This window comes from Polypterus senegalus, chromosome 6 (genome assembly GCF_016835505.1).
Source record: "Polypterus senegalus isolate Bchr_013 chromosome 6, ASM1683550v1, whole genome shotgun sequence".
Classification (NCBI taxonomy): domain Eukaryota; kingdom Metazoa; phylum Chordata; class Cladistia; order Polypteriformes; family Polypteridae; genus Polypterus; species Polypterus senegalus.
In genome coordinates this window covers 89503152-89521358 of record NC_053159.1, presented here as the reverse complement: position 1 = coordinate 89521358, position 18207 = coordinate 89503152, and the positions used below count along the sequence as shown (strand labels likewise).

Here is an 18207-nt window from a genome sequence, read left to right as displayed (position 1 = left end):
GACTGCAAGAAAAGCTTCCACCCATGTAAATAATCATGCACAAGGTTTCTCTTTTGACTCTACTGTGAGTTTGTGTTGAATTATGTTGGTGCAATAGTGGATGGACACTTGGTCAATGTGTCCTTGATTGTTTAGCTTTTTGTTTCAACTATTCCTGATGACTGAGGGTGATGGGGGCAATCTCAACAAATTTATTTGTTCAATAGGTTCAATAACAAAATACAAAAATACAAAAACAACAAAAAATGTTTTATAAAGCACATGAAAAAATAGCCAATGCTGACCAAAGTGCTGTACGGTCAAAAATAAAATAAAGTTAATCACATAGAATTAAAAATAAACGAAAATAGAATAAATTAAAGTAGCAGCAGCAAGATAACACTATGAGAAAAAGTGACTAATTTAAACCATTGATTCAAAAGCCAGCGTGAAGAAGTAAGTCTTCAGTAATGACTTGAATGTGACTAAAGAGGGGGCCATTCTGATATACTCTGGTAAACTATTCTACAGCTACCAAAACACCTGCTCACCTCTCAGTTTATATCTTGATCTAGGGACCACTAGGAGCAACTGGCTAGACAACCTAAGTGCCCTCTTTGGGGTGTAAATTTTTAAAAGATCAGAGAGGTAAGAAGGTGACAATCCATTTAGGCATTTTAAAAACAATAACAAAATTTTAAAATCAATTCGGAAACAAATTGGAAGCCAGTGAAGGGAGGCGAGTATTGGAGAAATATGGTCATGTTTGCAAGTACAAATTAAAAAATGACCCCCAGCATTCTGCACCATTTGTAGGTGATGTAAGGATGCCTGATCAACCTCAAGGTACAGACTATTACAATAATTTAACCTATAGGTTATAAACGTGTGAACTGCTTTTTCAAGGTCATTTTGGGATAAAAAATGCCCTGACCTTTGATAAAAGTCTCAACTGATAGAAACAGGACTACAGCATAAATCTGTTTATCGAATTTAAAAGTTCTCTCAAAAATAACCCCCAATTTCTTGGTAGAAGGCCTCTCATATGATACCAGAGAACATGAGCATTACTTAGAGAGGTTGAAATTCCAGCATTTCCAAAAACCAATATTTCTGTTTTCTTTTCATTGAGCTGAAGAAAATGTATTTCCATCCAGGATATTTCTTTTTAAAAACTCATGTAATAGGTGTGCTGAACCTCCCTGTAATGTTTTAAATGGCAAGTAAAGTTGTGTAGCATGAGCATAAAAATGAAAAGAAAAGCCATATTTCCTAATGATAGAACCTAAAGGCAGCATTTAAAGAGTAAAAAGTACAGGACCAAGAATGGAACCTTGAGGAACACCAGAGCTAAGAGGGGCTGAGGTGGATAAAGAATCAGCAAAGCGTACAGAGAAACTACAATTTGTTAAATAGGACCTAAACCATTCAAGGGCAACAACCTGAATCTTTCACACACTGCCTCAAATGTGATAAGAGAATTATGTGGTCCACAGTATCAAATGCTGCTGTTAGATCCAACGGAATCAAGATTGTAACATCACCAGAGTCATTTATTAAAAGAAGATCATTGTATATGCATTGCTATGACAAGCTCTAAAACCATACTGAAAATAAAAAAAATCTAGTACCAAGTCCGCATATCTTGTTTTCAATATCTTTTAAAAAATGTATATCATATTACAGCAGTGACAAAGAAAATATATTTTTCCTGTTCTGGAAATTTTACATTTAAGCTAAAGTCAAGTAACCGTTTATAATTTAATCTTTCACAAATATCAAACATGTCCCAGTGGGGGATGAGTTCTCAATTTAGCAGGTATGTAGTATGGGTACTTCTATTACTAGCATGTTAATATTCCAAGTCACCTTAATAAAATCATACTTGGGAATTAAACTGATTTAAAAAGTCCTTCTCTAATATCCATCCATTATCCAACCCGCTATATCTTAACTACAGGGTCACGGGGATCTACTGGAGCCAATCCCAGCCAGCACAGGGTGCAAGGCAGGAATAAAAACCCTGGCAGGGCACCAGCCCACCACAGGGCACACACACACCCACACGCCAAGCACACACTAGGGACAATTTAGGATCGCCAATGCACCTAACCTGCATGTCTTTGGACAATGGGATGAAACCGATGCAGACACAAGGAGAATATGAAAACTCCACGCAGGGAGTACCCAGGAAGGGAACACAGGTCTCCTAACTGCGATGCAGCAGTGCTACCGCTGCACCACCGTGCCGCCACTTCCCTAATAGTGATTAAGAAATTCAACAAGCCGAAAAACAACGTAGTCTGGATAAACAAACAAGCACAGAACTCAAAACCATCCCACACCACAAGTCAAACACACTCTTCTTTTACCAGAACCTCCTTTCAAAAAGTCCCTTCTCCCCAGCACCCCAGAGGCTACTTATTAAGAGTGGTAGTTGTGTTTCTGCCCACCCCTCTCCACAGCACTCTATGCAGCCCATTTTATTTTAACTTTTTAGGACACATTGCCTCAGTGGCAATGTCTTTCCCAGATCTTTATAATATTCACAAACGTTTGTTCTTTCATGCTCAAAAGCCATTGATTGCACTTTTTAATAAAATACTTTCACCTAAACTCAATTAGGACAATCTGCATCTTCATTAAAAATAAATGTTACATTTTTTCTTATATACTCATTAATTTGAAATTATTACATTCTTTGCCTTTTAACACACTTAATATTTTTCATTTAATCCAGCATTATTTAATTTTAGTTCTTGGGCTGAATTAAAAAATTGAAAATGTTGTTGTTAAGACTATGTGTGCTTGGCAATAAAGTCATAATTTGACAAATGTGCCTAAAATTATACAGGCAAATTTCGAACATTAATAGGATGTCATAAGTAACAGTAGCATCATTAAGAAAAAAATAAATATTCTTTCTCTGTTTTGAAGATCAATAATAAAAGTAAATGCTCAAATTTTAAGAATATCTTTTAATGACATTGAAGAGAAAATTTAAAATAAGTGATCTCAATATAAACACATTCTACTATTGTAATATTTTTTTTGCAGGGATTCATGAAAGAAGCAGCATTATAAGTAATGGGATATGACTGATACTTTGATCTCCTGAAGGCTGAGTGAATCCTTTTGCAGTTCATTTAAATTTTCTTTTTTCTTTGACCTGAAAAACAAATGCAATTTTATATTTTATGTTCAGTAAGATTTAGTGTTTCCTGCAACAGAAACAACTGCAGTAATATATAATAATAATATATACTGTCCATGATCGATAAATAAATTGAAGGTAAATATAAATATTAATGGGTATTCATATGTTATAGAAGTAAGATTAGTAGTGAGAAAAATGTCAAATATGAGATTAATATGAAAATAAGTAAAACAACACATGCTGTGAGATGGAAAAATTATACAGTGCATCCAGAAAGTATTCACAGCGCATCACTTTTTCCACATTTTGTTATGTTACAGCCTTATTCCAAAATGGATTAAATTCATTTTTTCCTCAGAATTCTACACACAACACCCCATAATGACAACGTGAAAAAAGTTTACTTGAGGTTTGTGCAAATTTATTAAAAATAAAAAAATGAGAAAGCACATGTACATAAGTATTTACAGCCTTTGCCATGAAGCTCAAAATTGAGCTCAGGTGCATCCTTTTTCCCTGATCATCCTTGAGATGTTTCTACAGCTTAATTGGAGTCCACCTATGGTAAATTCAGTTGATTGGACATGATTTGGAAAGGCACACACCTGTCTATATAAGGTCCCACAGTTGACAGTTCATGTCAGAGCATATAACCAAGCATGAAATCAAAGGAACTGTCTATAGACCTCCGAGATAGAATTGTCTCAAGGCACAAATCTGGGGAATGATACAGAAAAATTTCTGTTGCTTTGAAGGTCCCAATGAGTACAGTGGCCTCCATCATCCATAAGTTGAAGAAGTTCGAAACCACCAGGACTCTTCCTAGAGCTGGCCAGCCATCTAAACTGAGCGATCGGGGGAGAAGGGCCTTAGTCAGGGAAGTGATCAAGAACCTGAGAGGAGAACCTTCCACAAGGACAACCATCTCTGCAGCAATCCACCATTCAGGCCTGTATGATATGGAGGCCAGACGGAAGCCACTCCTTAGTAAGAGGCACACGGCAGCCCGCCTGGAGTTTGCTGAAAGGCACCTGAAGGACTCTCAGACCAGGAGAAACAAAATTCTCTGGTCTAATGAGACAAAGATTGAACTCTTTGTTGTGAATGCCAGGCGTCACGTTTGGAGGAAACCAGGCACCGCTCATCACCAGGCCGATACCATCCCTACAGTGAAGCATGGTGGTGGCAGCATAATCCTGTGGAGATGTTTTTCAGCAGCAGGAACTAGGAGACTAGTCAGGATAAAGGGAAAGATGACTGCAGCAATGTACAGAGACGTCCTGGATGAAAACCTGCTCCGGAGCGCTCTTGACCTCAGACTGAGGTGTCAGTTAATCTTTCAGCAGGACAACGACCCTAAGCACACAGTCAAGATATCAATGGAGTGGCTTGAGGACAATTCTGTGAATGTCCTTGAGTGGCTCAGCCAGAGCCCATACTTGAATCCGATTGAACATCTCTGGAGAGATCTTAAAATGGCTGTGCACTGACGCTTCCCATCCAACCTGATGGCGCTTGAAAGATGCTGCAAATAGGAATGGGCAAAACTGGCCAAGGATAGGTGTGCCAAACTTGTGGCATCATATTCAAAAACACTTGAGGCTGTAATTGCTGCCAAAGGTGTATCGACAAAGTATTGAGCAAAGGCTGTGAATACTTATGTACATGTGATTTCTCAGTTTTTTTATCTATACTAATAAAAAGCAAAGCCCTGACTGACTCACTCACTCACTCACTCACTCACTGACTCATCACTAATTCTCCAACTTTCCATATAGGTAGAAGGCTAAAATTTGGCAGGCTTACAGCTTACTTTCATTTCGGTTTCATTTTGAAATTCTACGCGTAATGGTCATAACGGTCAACAACGTCCGCCATGTTGAACTTTCTTATTTATGGCCCCATCTTCACGAAATTTGGTAGGTGGCTTCCCTGTGCTAACCGAAACTGACGTACGTACTTATTTCGGTAGTATGACGCCACTGTCGGCCGCCATATTGAACTTTCCAACAGTCTTTGTTACTTATGGGCCCATCTTCAAGAAATTTGATTGCGGGTTCCCAATGCTAACTGAATCCTACTTACGTACATATATACATCCATAGCCTGCAGCTCTGTCACCGTGTGAGGCGGCGTTGGGTCCCCCATCCCAACGCCTCCCACGTTGTTGGCTGCCTGCCTATATAAGGCCGTGTGTCGCTCTGGTCTCTACATTCCCTTCCTTGCTTCGCCACAGGATTCACGTCTCCCTGCTGATAACTACAGCCTTTTTATTTAATCCACGGCTTCGCCGCTGTTTTATTGTTCGTTTATTATGATTATAGTTATTGTGTAGGTATTTTAGATTTACTTTACATTGTTCAGGTGCCCATTTCCTTTATCGTTCTAACTGTACCCCCATTAACATGTCTATCAAGGTGATTACCATCGATAAAAGAACTGTCACTTACCGAGTGGTTTCCATGCCCGGAGATGGCACCTACCTTTTCCATTCTCTGTGTTACATATTGCACGGCCATATCAGGCTTACTCTTGATATCTGAAGGAACATTGTGTCTTATGTATCGAATGACTGGGATAGGTTCAAGGCGTGGACTGATGATGGTACAGGAGATAATTATACTACACAGGAGCACTATAAAAGTGAATTGCTTAAGCCCTTCACCTATGGTTCTGCATGTGAGTTGATGGCTGCCGCTGAATTGTTCAGTCGTTGCTTTCAAGTGTACCGAAATGGACAAATATTTTACACCTTTCGACAATCGCCAATGCCTCTTAAACATTAGATTAGATTCACAGGTGACGATTTCAGTAGTGGACACTTTGATGTTTATGGATGTTTAAACTCTCAAAGGCTGGATGTGAAGTTATCGATGAAACTGGTTGTATGCTTACAACGCTTGACAGATGCCGAATGTCACTTCAACACAAGTCCTGCAAATACTGTCGTAATTGAAACAAACCATGAAACTCAAACCGATTATGACAACAACAATCCAAGCTATGAGATTTGAGACAAGATTACTTTTCATATGGCAAATTGTATGTTGCATGCTCAAGAGTAAGCTCAGCACACAGCTTGGTCATATTACAACCGGTGGGCCAAACTGACAATGTGGTATACAATCAGATCCTTAACTAATAATTATTGGTATATTTTCCCTTAGTTTAAAAAGGTTTAATTTTCTTCTTAATAAAAATTTTAAGGCAGTACTTCGCCGCTGCGAAGCACGGGTATTTTGCTAGTTTTTAATAAATTTGCAAAAACCTCAAGTAAACGTTTTTCACGTTGTCATTATGGGGTGTTGTGTGTAGAATTCTGAGGAAAAAATGAATTTAATCCATTTTGGAATAAGGCTGTAACATAACAAAATGTGGAAAAAGTGATGCGCTGTGAATACTTTCCGGATGCACTGTATTTGTGGAAACACAAAGACTAAACAAATAAAAGAAAAGCTAACAAATGGGACTGATACATGATTATTCCAAGAAAATGTTCTTAAAAATTAATTAAGATAGGTTAAGAAAATTTTTTTTCTTATTGAAAACCTCAAAGCTTAACGTTAAAGAGAATGAAGGAATAGAATTATTATTGAAATATACACGTATAAGAAACAAACATAGCAGTAACTTCACAAATTTTTTTTGTATCAGTATACTGCTGCTGGATTATGTGAATTTCCCCTTGGGATTAATAAAGTATCTATCTATCTATCTATCTATCTATCTATCTATCTATCTATCTATCTATCTATCTATCTACAGTGGTGTGAAAAACTATTTGCCCCCTTCCTGATTTCTTATTCTTTTGCATGTTTGTCACACAAAATGTTTCTGATCATCAAACACATTTAACCATTAGTCAAATATAACACAAGTAAACACAAAATGCAGTTTTTAAATGATGGTTTTATTACTTAGGGAGAAAAAATCCAAACCTACATGGCCCTGTGTGAAAAGTAATTGCCCCTTGTTAAAAAATAACCTAACTGTGGTGTATCACACCTGAGTTCAATTTCCTTAGCCACCCCCAGGCCTGATTACTGCCACTCCTGTTTCAATCAAGAAATCACTTAAATAGGAGCTGCCTGACACAGAGAAGTAGCCCAAAAGCACCTCCAAAGCTAGACATCATGCCAAGATCCAAAGAAATTCAGGAACAAATGAGAACAGAAGTAATTGAGATCTATCAGTCTGGTAAAGGTTATAAAGCCATTTCTAAAGCTTTGGGACTCCAGCGAACCACAGTGAGAGCCATTATCCACAAATGGCAAAAACATGGAATAGTGGTGAACCTTCCCAGGAGTGGCCGGCCGACTAAAATTACCCCAAGAGCGCAGAGACGACTCATCCGAGAGGTCACAAAAGAACTCAGGACAACGTCTAAAGAACTGCAGGCCTCACTTGCCTCAATTAAGGTCAGTGTTCACGACTCCACCATAAGAAAGAGACTGGGCAAAAACGGCCTGCATCGCAGATTTCCAAGACGCAAACCACTGTTAAGCAAAAAGAACATTAGGGCTCGTCTCAATTTTGCTAAGAAACATCTCAATGATTGCCAAGACTTTTGGGAAAATACCTTGTGGACTGATGAGTCAAAAGTTGAACTTTTTGGAAGGCAAATGTCCCGTTACATCTGGCGTAAAAGGAACACATCATTTCAGAAAAAGAACATCATACCAACAGTAAAATATGGTGGTGGTAGTGTGATAGTCTGGGGTTGTTTTGCTGCTTCAGGACCTGGAAGGCTTGCTGTGATAGATGGAACCATGAATTCTACTGTCTACCAAAAAATCCTGAAGGAGAATGTCCAGCCATCTGTTTGTCAACTCAAGCTGAAGCGATCTTGGGTGCTGCAACAGGACAATGACCCAAAACACACCAGCAAATCCACCTCTGAATGGCTGAAGAAAAACAAAATGAAGACTTTGGAGTGGCCTAGTCAAAATCCTGACCTGAATCCAATTGAGATGCTATGGCATGACCTTAAAAAGGCGGTTCATGCTAGAAAACCCTCAAATAAAGCTGAATTACAACAATTCTGCAAAGATGAGTGGGCCAAAATTCCTCCAGAGCGCTGTAAAAGACTCATTGCAAGTTATCGCAAACGCTTGATTGTAGTTATTGCTACTAAGGGTGGCCCAATCAGTTATTAGGTTCAGGGGGCAATTACTTTTTCACACAGGGCCATGTAGGTTTGGATTTTTTTCTCCCTAAATAATAAAACCATCATTTAAAAACTGCATTTTGTGTTTACTTGTGTTATATTTGACTAATGGTTAAATGTGTTTGATGATCAGAAACATTTTGTGTGACAAACATGCAAAAGAATAAGAAATCAGGAAGGGGGCAAATAGTTTTTCACACCACTGTATCTATCGATCTATCTAAATGTAAACGGTTAACTTAATTACTGCTGTTTGCATTATTGCTCCATAGTATAAACAGAGAATAACACAATTCCTTTATGGAACATATTTTCATACAAAAGTGTAGCACAAAATGCTTTACAAACTGTAAAGCAAAGATAAGGTGAAAAAACACGGAAAAGGTTGAAATGGAAGAATCCATTAACAGGAGTAAAGTGAAATAAATTCTTGTGTTACCATAACTTCAGAATATGTGCACAACGCACAACAGATGGATAATTTTGTTGTCTATTATATATATCTTTATAATTTTTTGAAGGGCTCTGTCTTAATTACTTAATTTAATGTACTGCTGTCCTGCTCTGCCTCTTCTGTACACTAATAAATTCAGTGTTTATCTTATGTCCTCGCTATATCACTACACTTATATTTACATTGTCAATGGCTTGATTGGTTAGGAAACACTAAACATACTGTACAATCAGAGAATTATGATCATATACCAGTATAGCTTGTGCACCCAGGATGTGGAAATATTTGAGAAAAAAATTAATCTATTAAAAATGAATAAAGAAACAGCAAACCCCAAACATGAACACATAAACACAGTCCAGGGTTCAAATCAAAGGGGTGTTTATTACAAAACACCTTGTATAAACAATTAAACAGTTTTTCTTCTTCTTTTTCTCTCCCTCTCTCTCCACCACACTGCTACACTCCCATTCGAGTGTTGACTATTTCCACTCACCGCTCTGACTTGCCTGGACAAGGCAGTGTGTTCTGTTTTATTGAGTACTTCCAGTAATGTGACATAACCAGTTGGAAGCACTTCCAGGTTAAGAAAAAGCCAAGGACAGCCTCTCCCCGGCAGCGCCCTCTATTGTCCATTAGGAATCCCTACAGGGCTGCTCCTCCAGACTCCAACTCCCATTAAGCACTACAGGTGTCCAAACTGTGACTCTATATGAGGGACACTGCCACCTATTAAAGTAGGGGATAAACTTCTCCCTGTCATGCTCTGTTTCCAGTTTTTGTTCTCTTCAGGCATCCCACCCAGGATGGGGACCATATGGTGTCCTGACTGGGTATTGTCCATATTTACTCCATCCTTCCATTATGGCATCCCAGCAAGGTAAGGACTCCACCTCTGTCTTAGGTGTGAAGCCCAACCGTCCTCAGGGGCATTTACAATGTACACACACAAGCACACACACACAAACAACAGCAACACACACCCATAAACTTTATTAGTGTTTAGTAAATGTCATATAAAAGCTAACATACAGAAAACTTACATTTGTAGCTCAACATCTTTTATTGTGTCAGGCAAGGGTACGTTCAGTGTCTCAGGCAACATGAAGGCAGAAAATCCAGCAAATATAGGAATAATTCCAAATACAATGGAAGGGAGATAAGAAAAATATTCATCAAGCATGAGAACCACTGGTGCTGACATTGAGCCAATACGAGCCATTGTAGAGCCAAATCCCATTCCAGTTTGCCTATGAGAAGACACATGGAATGCACCTATAATTCTTGTTACAACAGGTACATACAGTGAAACCATAAATAACCTTATAGTGGGGTTTCTTATTAAAAGTAATACATAATATATATTTTAGTAATAACATTTATTGAATGTTTATAAATAAGTTAAAATTTAGCAAATTCATGTAAATCAGAGCTTGTATTTCTCTACCTTTGACTATTTGTAAATGATGTAACCCAGTCTATTATTTGTCTTAAGTATTTTTAGGGTAAAGAAATATATTTCATTGTTTCACTGTTGGTAACCCAATGTGATGCTCCTGTTGCACCACTAGCAAGGCAAATAAAAGAGAAACATCTGCCTGATTACATAGTAATTATTCTATCATTCCTAAATTACCTTTTTTACGAGTGGTGGAGGTTATATTTTCTTTTTACTGAATAAGTTTGAAAAGTACAATTATTACTAAATGTATAGCAAACTATACATATAAACTATGGAATTGTAAGTGTTCTTGCTTGCAAGGTTATTTATTGTGAACTTTAATTTTTTATTATTATTATAAGCATAAATTATGATCTAACAACACAACTGTATATTCAAGTACCTGATTAAGACCACTTACAGGCCCCAGGGTGACCTGATAAATACAGCTTGTTAGCAGAGAGTCAATTGTACTTTAAACAATGCAGCACGTGGAAGTGAAGAAGGGTGGGGGGATGTTCACCCTTGATGATTTTGCCATGCACAGGAATTGTAAGCAGTGAAAAGGCCCCTTGCCATCACCGTTCCTCGGTGTGTACCCCTAACATCCTGATGGTAGATCTGCCCGTGAATATACTTTATTATGTGTAGTTTGTATGGTTTGTGTTCTTTGCCTGATATTAATTAATATTTTTTGGTAGCAAACTTGTAATACAAGTTATTTATATCATGTATAAAAGGAAGTTCATTATCAACTGTAATATAGTAACAGATCTGTAATACTGAGCAGCACAGACGACAGAAAGCATCGGTATGGAGGTGCACACTGAGAGTTTGAGATGCCGCAGTGAGAGTGCTGCAGAACTACAGAAACAGCACTTGAAGCTACTGGGTGTTTTTTGGAAATGAAACTGTTTAAAAAAATCATTCAAAATTGATTTAAATTGCTATGAATTAAACTTTATGTTGACTTTAGAACCTGAAAGAAGAATTGCCTCATCATATTTGGACTTGAATAAATGACTGCCAACAATAAACAGAAAAGTTACTAATTACTTTAACTTAATGAAACATACTGTTGATATCATTTGTTAACCATATTCTCAAAAAGTGCTTCTCAGATTAAAAATAAATAAATACATCTGTTAATTAATTTTTGGCACCTCATTCTGTTCCCTAATAGCTTAGCTATATCATGGAATCAAAAAGCATGTTTGTGACCTCGTGTAGGTGGTGAATGGTATTGGCTTTTTCAAAAATCTAAGGTTTTGATTTAAAAAAAGTAATATAGTGTAATTAGTTCAGGTTCAGGTTGCAATATGTACAAAGTATGATGAAATTCTTCTTTGCATGCTTGAACAACACCCAGCACACAACATTTTCTACTAATATTATTCAATAGGTTATCTTAGTTCAAAGGTTAAGTAAAATTTAACAGCACAAAAGATACAATAATAGGCCAAAAGTAGCTTGAACCTGGGCCTGGATGGAGCCCCACTGGTTCCACAGTCCATAAGTAAGTGGTTTTCTTTCCCTCCTGAAGCCAAAAGCTTTAGGGGGAGTGTGGTATAGCGGGTCCACAGCCCTCTCAGCATAGGCCCTGTTATAAATAAATACTCACCGTGCTCGCGTGGTAGGTGTGGCTGAAGCAGTTCACAGGGTGATCTGCGGTGTGGGCGTTTCTCACCTAAGTGCACAGGTGAGAGACTGTCCACATCCATGATTGTTTCTGGGGCTGCCAATTTGTCACAGCTGCTATGCCCTCTCGTCCTATATAGACGCGCGAGTCAGCTAAAAATGGGTAGAAAAAGAATGAGAAAAAAAGTAGAACAAAAAAGGAAAGAAAGACAGAGGTTTCTGGAGAGCACAGAGAAGGAGAGAGAGAGAGAGAGAGAGCGGGTGCAGGTGAGCGAGTGAGTGAGTGAATGCTCGCAGGCAGCTGTATGGAAGCCTGGGTGTTGGGCCGACACCCGGGAGTTGTATTAGTGGTCGCTCCCACTGAGTGATTATGTAGCAGGAGTGACCAGTGATGGGCGACTGGCCGCGTAAGGCCAGGAAGGCAGCAGGAGTCGTGAGACTTGGGAGGATAATCTCCAGCGTGAGAGTCCCGGCCGTTGGAGAGAAGCTAAGTCTCAAGTTTGGGATGAGTGTGCGACCGAAGCCAGGATCGGGAGGCCTCCAGACCTGTTTGAAATGGAGTGAAAGACAGCTGCAGAGAGAGAGCATCTCGCCTGCTGCGGGGCCCAGATGGGTGAAGCAGGAGAGATGTTAGGGTAAAACCACCGGACTCTGAATGGTATTTTAAAGGGCTCCGTCCAGCGTTGTTTTTAACCTCATTTTTAAGGATTGTTTTTTCTATTTATTGATTTTTACCTCCACGTTTGTTTTATGGATTATTTGTTTATTGACTATTTTTGAAGCACTGCACTCTTTAATTTGAACACTTTGTTCTGTTGGATTTTTAATAAAAGCACTTGACACTTTTGCTATGTTGTTGCCTACCGACGATGTTGGGTTAAAAGGGCTCCCAAAAGCTGAACGGGAGCATGGAGCTGAAACCGCATTGTCACAGGGAATATAAACCAAAATGACAATCTTGGGCGGCCTGACACGAATATAAGGAATGAGAGTAGAGACAAAGTAATGCCAAATAAACTTGTTGGAGATCCCGGTCAAATGATTTCAACCTCAAGACGTGGATCCAGCATGTCTTTGTCTTCACCTTATAGATTAACAAAATGAATGGAAAAACAACTTAATGAAACATTTAATGAACACCTTAGTGTGTTCACCACAGAAGCAAGTAAGTAAGTACAAGCGGTAGAATGCAAAAACTAAACAAAGAGAAAAAAGCAGCTACTAGAAAAATAGCAAACTGCAATGCAAGCAGAGAGATGAAAGTAGTAGGATGAGATCAATGGTGTGACACTAAAAAACATAATCAAGTCAGGGAACGCAACACTGCTTCATAGTAAACAGCTTTCACAATTAAGAATGGTGGAATATTTTGAACAAACGTAAATAAATAAATAAAGAGTGAAATAAATAAATGCATTGTCATATGTGATAATAAATAAATAACAATACAGTATGTGAGTATAAATTACAGTATGAAATGTGACATGAAATGATTTTGTTTCTTTTTTCTTTCTTTATTTATTGAATTATTTAGTTATACATTTACTGTATTTCAGTTACACTGCAGCATGAAATACACCTTGAAATGAAAACTCTCATAATTCATCAGGACTGGACTCTAGTGATTACTGTAATATTTACTTGTACTTGTAATGTTTATGTTACTTTTTTATCATTGCTTTTATTATTACAGTAACTTTTCCTGCAATCTAACTCTTACTAATTATTACTTTAATTACTCATTCTATAATCATTTGCCTTGCAGAATGGGAACATTTGATTAACAGATGGTTGTCATACACTTGTGCATCTGACAGTTGTATCTCGGGCTTGAAGAGCCCTCTACACTGGTATTATATTCTGCACAAGCACCTGATTCCCTCTTAATTGATGGTAGTAGTCAGTTCAGGACAGACCATGAGATCTAAAAAGTACAGCTAGTGTATAACATGGTTTCATGACTCTTTATGCTCACAAGGAACATTAGCTGCATTGAAACTTGGGTCCCTAGCACAATGCAGTATCAGACACAGTAAAGAAATGAAATTACATGCCTCCACAGTGGACCAGTTAACCTAGTAGCAGATCATTTTACTGTTACTGGACACTGGAATTACTGGGGAAATGCAAACCCCAGACAGATAGGCTATAGCTGGGAATTAAACTGTGGTGTTTGTTCTGTTACATGAAATTATGAACTTACAAAATCTCTTATAAAACATTATTGCTTGTAGCCTGTTTGAAACAGCTCACCTGATCACGGTGGGATATAGCTCCCCAGTGTAGATATATATACTTGTGAAGGCGGCACCCATGAAGCCTGTTCCAATCATTGCTAAAACTGTCTGTAGAATCTTCATGTCTACAGGAACAAGAATTGAAAAACAATCTTTTTGACAGAAAAATGAAACAATAATAGAAATAAAATATATTGAGATGCAGACTGAACTTGCACCTTAACCTTCAGTAACTGTATGTTTTTAAATGCCATTATAATTATGTATATAAAAAGCTAGCTTATCAAGGCTACCCTTTATTGCTGACCACCAGAGAGTGTGTAGGTGTTAAAATTACACAGGGATGAACAGACACAACATAAAAATGCTCAACCAATGAATTTCAGGTATACTCAACCAGCTTTCAGTCTTTCATCTTTTTTTTTCAAGGTGAAGATGTTAGAAGTTTCAGAATAGCCTTTATAATATTGTTCTGCTATGCTTTTGAAATTTAATTTAGTCTAATGCATTGGGCAAGCATAACATTGTATAACAACATTTCAGCTTAAAGGAAAACTATTGTACCATTGGTCAGTGTCCTCAGTGTGACATGTAACTCTTAATTCAGGTTTCATCCTTTCTTTTTGCATAAAATCAGGGAGTCAGAATATATTATTTTGATATTATATAAGACTAGCTGTGTAAGCCCGTGCTGTAAAAAGCCAGAGGTCCTAGAAACTATTGAAATAATCAGAAAAAAATTGAAATGTAGAGATGTCAGGTAATTGAAAGGAAGTACTCTGGGCATCTCTCATCTCGGAGGTTTCATTTTGCCGATATGCTCATATCATTTGTGCATTAACGGCTAAGTGACTTTGTCTTTCTTTGGAGGTTTCATTTTGCCAACGTGCTCCCCTCGCTTCTATATTAGTGGTGGGAGGAAAAGTAAAAGGGATACTGTTTGTCGATGTGCTCGCCTCGCTTCTGTATTAGCAGCTAAGCAAGTGACTTTCTTCGGAGGTTTTGTTTTGCTGATGTTCTGGCTTCGCTTGTGTATCCTTGGAGGTGGAGCTCTTACCCCAACTCCACCTCTCATTTCCGAGCTGGACAGACACACACACTTGCACGCATAGACGTTTATATACAAGATATTATATAATATATTTTGATGTTATCTAAGAGTGCTGATTCCATTTCTGATATTTTTAATGCTTTGGATAAGGCCTAGTAGAAGGATCTCTTGAGAGGTATAGGTAAGTAGTTGCTTTGATTGCAATGCGTAACAACTTTCCAGTGAGTACTGTCTTACTCAGTATGGTGGTGCAAGAAAAAGCAAAACATGTTCCTCCTCTTCTCTCATGTTGGTACAACAAGAAGAAGTGACACTGTGTTCATCACGTGGACCAGGTCTGTTTCACTTGTTTTGGAATATGGTGGGAAGAAACAGACCAAGATGCATGTTTCTCATATTCTTGGTTTTAAAACAAAAAAACACACTCTTCCTATTATTGCTCATTTATCATGTGTAATGATTTAGGTCCATTTTAAATTTTAAATTTTGTCATTCTTCTGGACTTTTTTAATAAGACTTTTTATTTTTGTATGTATGTTTTTGTGGTGCTGCTTCCATTTCTGATATTCACTTTTTGTTTTGAAGTATTGTTAATTCAGTTGAAAAGTCTTCATAGTTTTTCTGATACCATTTTGTTTTTTCATGGGTGCCGTCATGTTATGCATTCTTTATATACGTTATATATTTCTAGGGATTTTCCCATGATGGATGACCCGAAGTCGTGACCTTTGCTGTAATCAGGTTCTCAGTATAAAAGTCATTACCGGTTTTGGTGTCGTCTGATGCGAGAGATGGACGTCTGAAGTGGAGCTCCGCTAGCAGTGGTGTTATTTTTCATATTATTTCCTTATTATCCTGAGATATCCTGTATTTATTCAACCCGAGAGGGACTGCTACAGTATATTTAAGCACATATAAACATGGCCAACAAGAAGGGGGTTTCAAAAGAATCGAAAACTAAAGCTACATCCAAGCTGCGATCAGCAAGCCCCAGTTCAAGATACTGCCTTTCAGAGACAGACCTGGATCAGATGGGCGAAAGCACAGACTCCTCGGGACCACGGTCCGCTACATCGTCGCCGGCTGAGAGCGAAAAGGGGAGCGAAGGTGCGATCGGGCTTGCAGATCTGGATAGCTCGCCGATTGGAGAAGATTACCGGAAACTGAAAAGGGCCGTGAAGTCCACGGCTTCAATTACGCAATTACGCGAGCCTGGAGCAGCGGGGACACCGGCTTCAGCAAAGTCTGCTGCTTCATCTACGGTACAAGAAGGCACAATTGAACTATCTGAACTGAAGGTGTTGCTCGCTGAGCTCACGCAAGATATAAAGAAAAGCGAGAAGGCTAATGAGAAAGCAACGGCAAAGGCACTTGAGAGACTGAAACAGGAATTGAAACAGGAGATGAAACAGGCCAATGAATGGCTGCATCAAGAGGTGCAACTTGAGCTTCGACAGGTGCTGGGTAAAATTGAAGAGCGCGTTCAGGAAAACTTGGTTAAACTGAGCACGCTTACTGATCAATTGGAGGTTTTCAAGGAGACATTCACGAATCGGATTGAAATGGCCGAACATTTTGCTGCCAGTGCCGAGGAAAGAGCAGTAAATGTCAGTTCTGAATGGAAAAAACTCGGAGAAAAACTTGTAGACAGACTGGCTTCTTTAGAAGATGGGAGTAGAAGGTATAATGTCAGAATTGAAGGTCTGCGGAGAATCGAGAAAGTTCAAACCCTGTGAAATTCGCAGCTGAACTTTTTCTAAAATAATCGGGAGACTTTAAAGCAGAATCTGAGATAGCAGCGCTTAGCGTATGCAGATCAAACACCGTCAGACCCCGACCAAGATCTTTTATAGTTCGTTTTGAACGATTATCATTTAAGCTAGAGGTGATGGCACTCCTCAGAAACAAGGAAGATATTATATATGAAAATAACCACATTCGTATCTTCCCTGACTTCTCTCCAGCAACAGCTACTAAACGTGCAGCCTTCTATAATATTAAACAGCGGCTACGGCAAGCCAGTGTCAAATACAGCATCCTGTATCCGGCAAAACTGAAAGTGGAATGGCAGGGTCAATTCTATGTCTTCGCTAGCAAGGAAGAAGCAGAAAATGAATTAAGAAAGCTGATCCCAGGACTATTCTGATACATAATAGTGAGTCATGGCGGTAAATGATAAAGCTAGGATTAATAATCTACTGTCTGATCTATTTTTTAAAATACGGGTTTTTATCAGCATATATTCTCATATATTCTTATTATTACTTAGTATTACTAGGGCGCTATCTGTTTATGTTTTATTGTGCTTAATTACTTTTTTTTTCTTTTCTAATTATTTCATCTCTACCCTAAACGAGACTGTTCAATATCATACCCTTGGTTTACTGTTATTGCTATTACTGCATTAAGACTTGTTATGCTTATTTTGGACACATCTTTAACACCATCACCGAGTTTATTATCTGGGTGTATCATCTTAATGCACTAAAATTGCTGAAGACTATATATATATTTTAAGTGCAAAATTCTTTTTTTTTCTTTTTTAAAGACTATATTGGTAACAGATATCTCTATCTTTTAACCCTAAAGCACCGCTGCATGGGGGCTTGTTGTGCTTTGGACGTGCTCTGTCTCTGGGTATGTCAGAGGACTGGGACTGCGTGAAGTGGGTTTTAGCCTCACTTGGGGAGGCAAAAAGGGAGGGTGGGGGGTTAAGGGGGGAGAGAAAGAGAGCAGGCTTGATCTATACCTAATCTATCCTCTCAATCTTTATAATTATAACTATCAACGTAATAATAAGCTGCATGGCAACAACTCTTGGGGAAATAGGAAATTAAGACCTAAACTATTTCACTTCCAGTTAAGACTATAAAATGACATCAAAAACTCAGAATCAGTGTCTCCATGATGGGACAGTTAACTTCGTAAGCTGGAATGTTAAAGGCCTGAATCACGAATTAAAGAGAAAGAAAGTACTTTCTCACCTAACAGGTCTAAATGCTAAAATAGTATTTTTACAGGAAACCCACTTACTAAGCAAGGATCAGTTCCGCTGCAAAAGACTGGACTGGCCAAATGTTCCA

At 38.3% G+C, this 18207-nt stretch overlaps 1 protein-coding gene across 1 annotated transcript in view; it reads right to left on the bottom strand.

Annotated features, from left to right (window-relative positions):
• Positions 1 to 3041: 3041 nt before the first annotated feature.
• The window catches only part of LOC120530574 (solute carrier family 22 member 6-A-like), a 58499-nt gene continuing 43333 nt past the window's right edge, over positions 3042 to 18207 (bottom strand). Inside the window, exons 8-10 of the mRNA XM_039754994.1 lie at positions 14090 to 14198; positions 9801 to 10007; positions 3042 to 3148 (exon numbers count right to left, since the gene is read on the bottom strand). Of these exons, the coding sequence (XP_039610928.1) occupies positions 3058 to 3148; positions 9801 to 10007; positions 14090 to 14198 (407 nt within the window). The 3' untranslated portion in view covers positions 3042 to 3057. The remainder of the gene's footprint in view (positions 3149 to 9800; positions 10008 to 14089; positions 14199 to 18207) is intronic.